This window comes from Vicia villosa, unplaced genomic scaffold (assembly GCF_029867415.1).
Source record: "Vicia villosa cultivar HV-30 ecotype Madison, WI unplaced genomic scaffold, Vvil1.0 ctg.002157F_1_1, whole genome shotgun sequence".
Classification (NCBI taxonomy): domain Eukaryota; kingdom Viridiplantae; phylum Streptophyta; class Magnoliopsida; order Fabales; family Fabaceae; genus Vicia; species Vicia villosa.
In genome coordinates, this window is record NW_026705855.1 from 268,599 (window position 1) to 271,680 (window position 3,082).

General features: G+C 51.9%; 1 protein-coding gene across 1 annotated transcript; it reads right to left on the reverse strand.

Moving 5' to 3' along the window:
• Positions 1-272: 272 nt before the first annotated feature.
• On the reverse strand, positions 273-1,723 carry LOC131638060 (uncharacterized). The gene is made up of 2 exons (XM_058908622.1): positions 572-1,723; positions 273-299 (listed from the first exon to the last, which is right to left on the reverse strand). Exons 1-2 carry the CDS (start codon positions 1,721-1,723, stop codon positions 273-275), a joined length of 1,179 nt encoding a protein of 392 aa, XP_058764605.1.
• Between the last annotated feature and the right edge of the window lie 1,359 nt (positions 1,724-3,082).

Below are 3,082 nucleotides of genomic sequence, written 5' to 3' on the forward strand. Positions count from 1 at the left end.
TCGCGTGAGATTTCATGTTTCTGCGGAGCACTAGGGCGCCGACTTCGAATTCATGCTTGATGACTTTGGCGTTATGGCGAAGAGCTATCTGTTGTTTTAATTTCGCTTCTCGGAGGGAAGACCCCGCTCGGATTTCTTCAACCATATCGAGCTCTTCCCTCATAGCCTCGTCGTTGAGCTCTTCTTCGAGGGGTGATTCGGTGCGCCGAGAAGGCTCTCGGATTTCCACGGGGATCACGACTTCGATGCCGTAGGTTAGCCTAAATGGGGTCTCACCCGTGCTTGAGTGGGGCGTCGTCCTATATGCCCAAAGTACACTGTGTAATTCTTCGACCCAAGCTTTCTTAGCCTCGCCGAGTCTCCTTTTCAATCCTCGGAGGATGACCCGGTTGACTGCTTCGGCTTGCCCATTCGTCTGGGGGCGCTCGACCGAAGTGAAATGCTGTTTTGTGCCGAGCTTGGCCACAAACTCTTGGAATTTTTTGTCAGTGAATTGGGTGCCATTGTCGGTTATTATAGCCTGCGGTACCCCGAATCGAGCAAGTATGTTTCGCTTATAAAAACGGAGTACGTTTTGAGACGTGATCTTTGCGAGCGCTTCGGCTTCTATGCATTTAGTGAAGTAGTCGACAGCGACCACTAGATATTTATTTTGGTATGACCCGACTGGGAATGGTCCGAGGAGGTCCATCCCCCACGTGGAGAAGGGCCAGGGCGAGGACAAAGACTTAAGCTCGTTTAGGGGAGCTAAGTGCATGTCGGCGTGGCGCTGGCATTTATCGCATTTCTGGACGTGCTCCTTGGCGTCTTGCTGCATGGTCGGCCAGTAATACCCGGCCCTGAGGGCTTTTCTCGCTAGCGATCGGCCGCCGAGGTGTTGACCGTTGATCCCTTCGTGAAGCTCTCGAAGTATCTCGAGTGCTTGCGAGGCATCGACACATTTAAGGAGAGGAATGGAGAAACCTCGTCGGTACAGTTTGTTCTCGACGATAGTGTACGAGCAGGCTCGCCTTTTGATCGCTGAGGCTTCTTTCGCGTCGGATGGAAGTTCGTCCTTCGTGAGGTAGTTATATACCGGAGTCATCCAGCAGTGGTCATCGCCGATGGCGAGCACTTGTAGGGTTTGTGCGCTTTTGTCTATGCTCGGTCTGGATAGGATTTCCTGGATCACCGACTTGTTTCCGCCTTTCTTTCTCGTGCTCGCGAGTTTGGACAACACGTCGGCCCGTGAGTTGTGCTCCCGGGGAATATGCTCGACTTCTGCCTTTGAGAATCTTTTCATCTTATCCTTGACGAGCGTGAGGTACTCGGCGAGGATGTCGTTTTTGGCTTGGTAATCGCCGCTAATTTGGGATGCGGCGAGTTGGGAGTCGGTGTAAATCTTGACCTCCCGAGCACCCACGTCTTCGGCGAGTCGTAAGCCCGCTAAGAGAGCTTCGTATTCGGCCTGGTTGTTCGACGTGGTGAAAGACAAAACTAGGGATACTTCTATGATGAGCCCCTCGTCGTTTTCTAGGATAATGCCGGCTCCGCTCCCTGAGCTGCTCGAGGCGCCATCCACATAGATGGTCCACTTATTTTTGGTGGATGTCGGGGAGTTAGAGATTGAGGCCATCTCGGCTACGAAATCGGCCAGCGCCTGAGCTTTCAGCGCCTTCCTACCTTCGTATTGTATGTCAAATTCGGATAGCTCGAGGGACCACCTCAACATTCTTCCGACCATGTCCGGCCGGCTTAGGAGTTGTTTGATGGGTTGATCTGTTCGGACGATGATGGTATGGGCGAGGAAGTAGTACCTCAGCCTCCTGGCCGCCGTTATTAGGGCCAGCACGACTTTCTCTATTTGTTGGTATCGCACCTCGGGCCCTTGTAGGACTTTGCTGGTGAAGTATACGGGCTTCTGTCCGTCTTCAGTTTCTCGGATCAGAGCTGCGCTAACCGCCTCGTTTGAGACGGCCAGGTAGAGATATAGGATCTTGTTGTCACCAGGTCGGGAGAGGACGGGCGGTTTTGAGAGCACTTGCTTAAGGTGGGATAGTGCTTGCTCGCACTCCTCGGACCATTTAAAGGTCGCTTCCTTTCGTAGTAACTTAAAAAATGGGAGGGCGTGCTGGGCGGATTTCGCGACGAAGTGGGATAGCGCCGTGAGCATTCCGTTTAATACTTGGATGGATTTTTTATTGTTAGGAGTGGGGAGTTCCGAGAATGCTCGGCATTTATCTGGGTTGGCTTCTATTCCTCGTTCGGTTAACTAGAAACCGAGGAATTTGCCTGCTCGGACTCCGAAGGTGCATTTCTCTGGGTTAAAGCGCATCTTGCAAGATCTGGCCTGCTCGAATACCCGTTCGAGATATGCGGTGTGATCGGAGTCCTCTCGAGATTTGACGATCATGTCGTCCATGTATACCTCGAGGGTGTCGCCTATCTCTCCTCGGAACACCTTGTTCATCATCCGTTGGTACGTGGCTCCGGCGTTTTTGAGTCCGAAGGGCATTACGTTGTAGTAATAGTTGCCCGACTCAGTCATGAACGCTGTGCACTGCTTGTCGCACCTCGCCATGGGGGTTTGGTTGTAACCTGAATAAGCATCCATAAACGATAATAATTTATAGCCGGTCGAGTTGTCGACCAGCCTATCAATGTTAGGTAACAGATAAGCATCTTTGGGACATGCCCGGTTAACATCAGTATAATCAACACACATTCTCCATTTTCCATTATATTTTTTTGACTAGTACAATGTTTGAGAGCCAAGTTGAATACCTGGCCTCGGAAATAAAATTTGCCTCTAAGAGGTCTTTTACAGCTTTCTCGGCAGCCTCCACTTTCTCGGGAGACTGCCGACGCCTACGTTGAACTACTGCCTTTGCGGCTGGATCAATGGAGAGATGGTGGCAGGCGACCTCAGGGTCGAGTCCGGGCATTTCCGCTGCGCTCCAAGCAAACAGGTAGGCGTTGGCTCGGAGACAAGCCACTAGCTGCTTCCTCGATAGATCTGGGATGCCCTTGCCGATCTTTACTGCTTTGTCAGGGTTGTCGCCCAGTGGGATGAGCTCGAAGTCTTCGTCTGGGATAGGTCGGA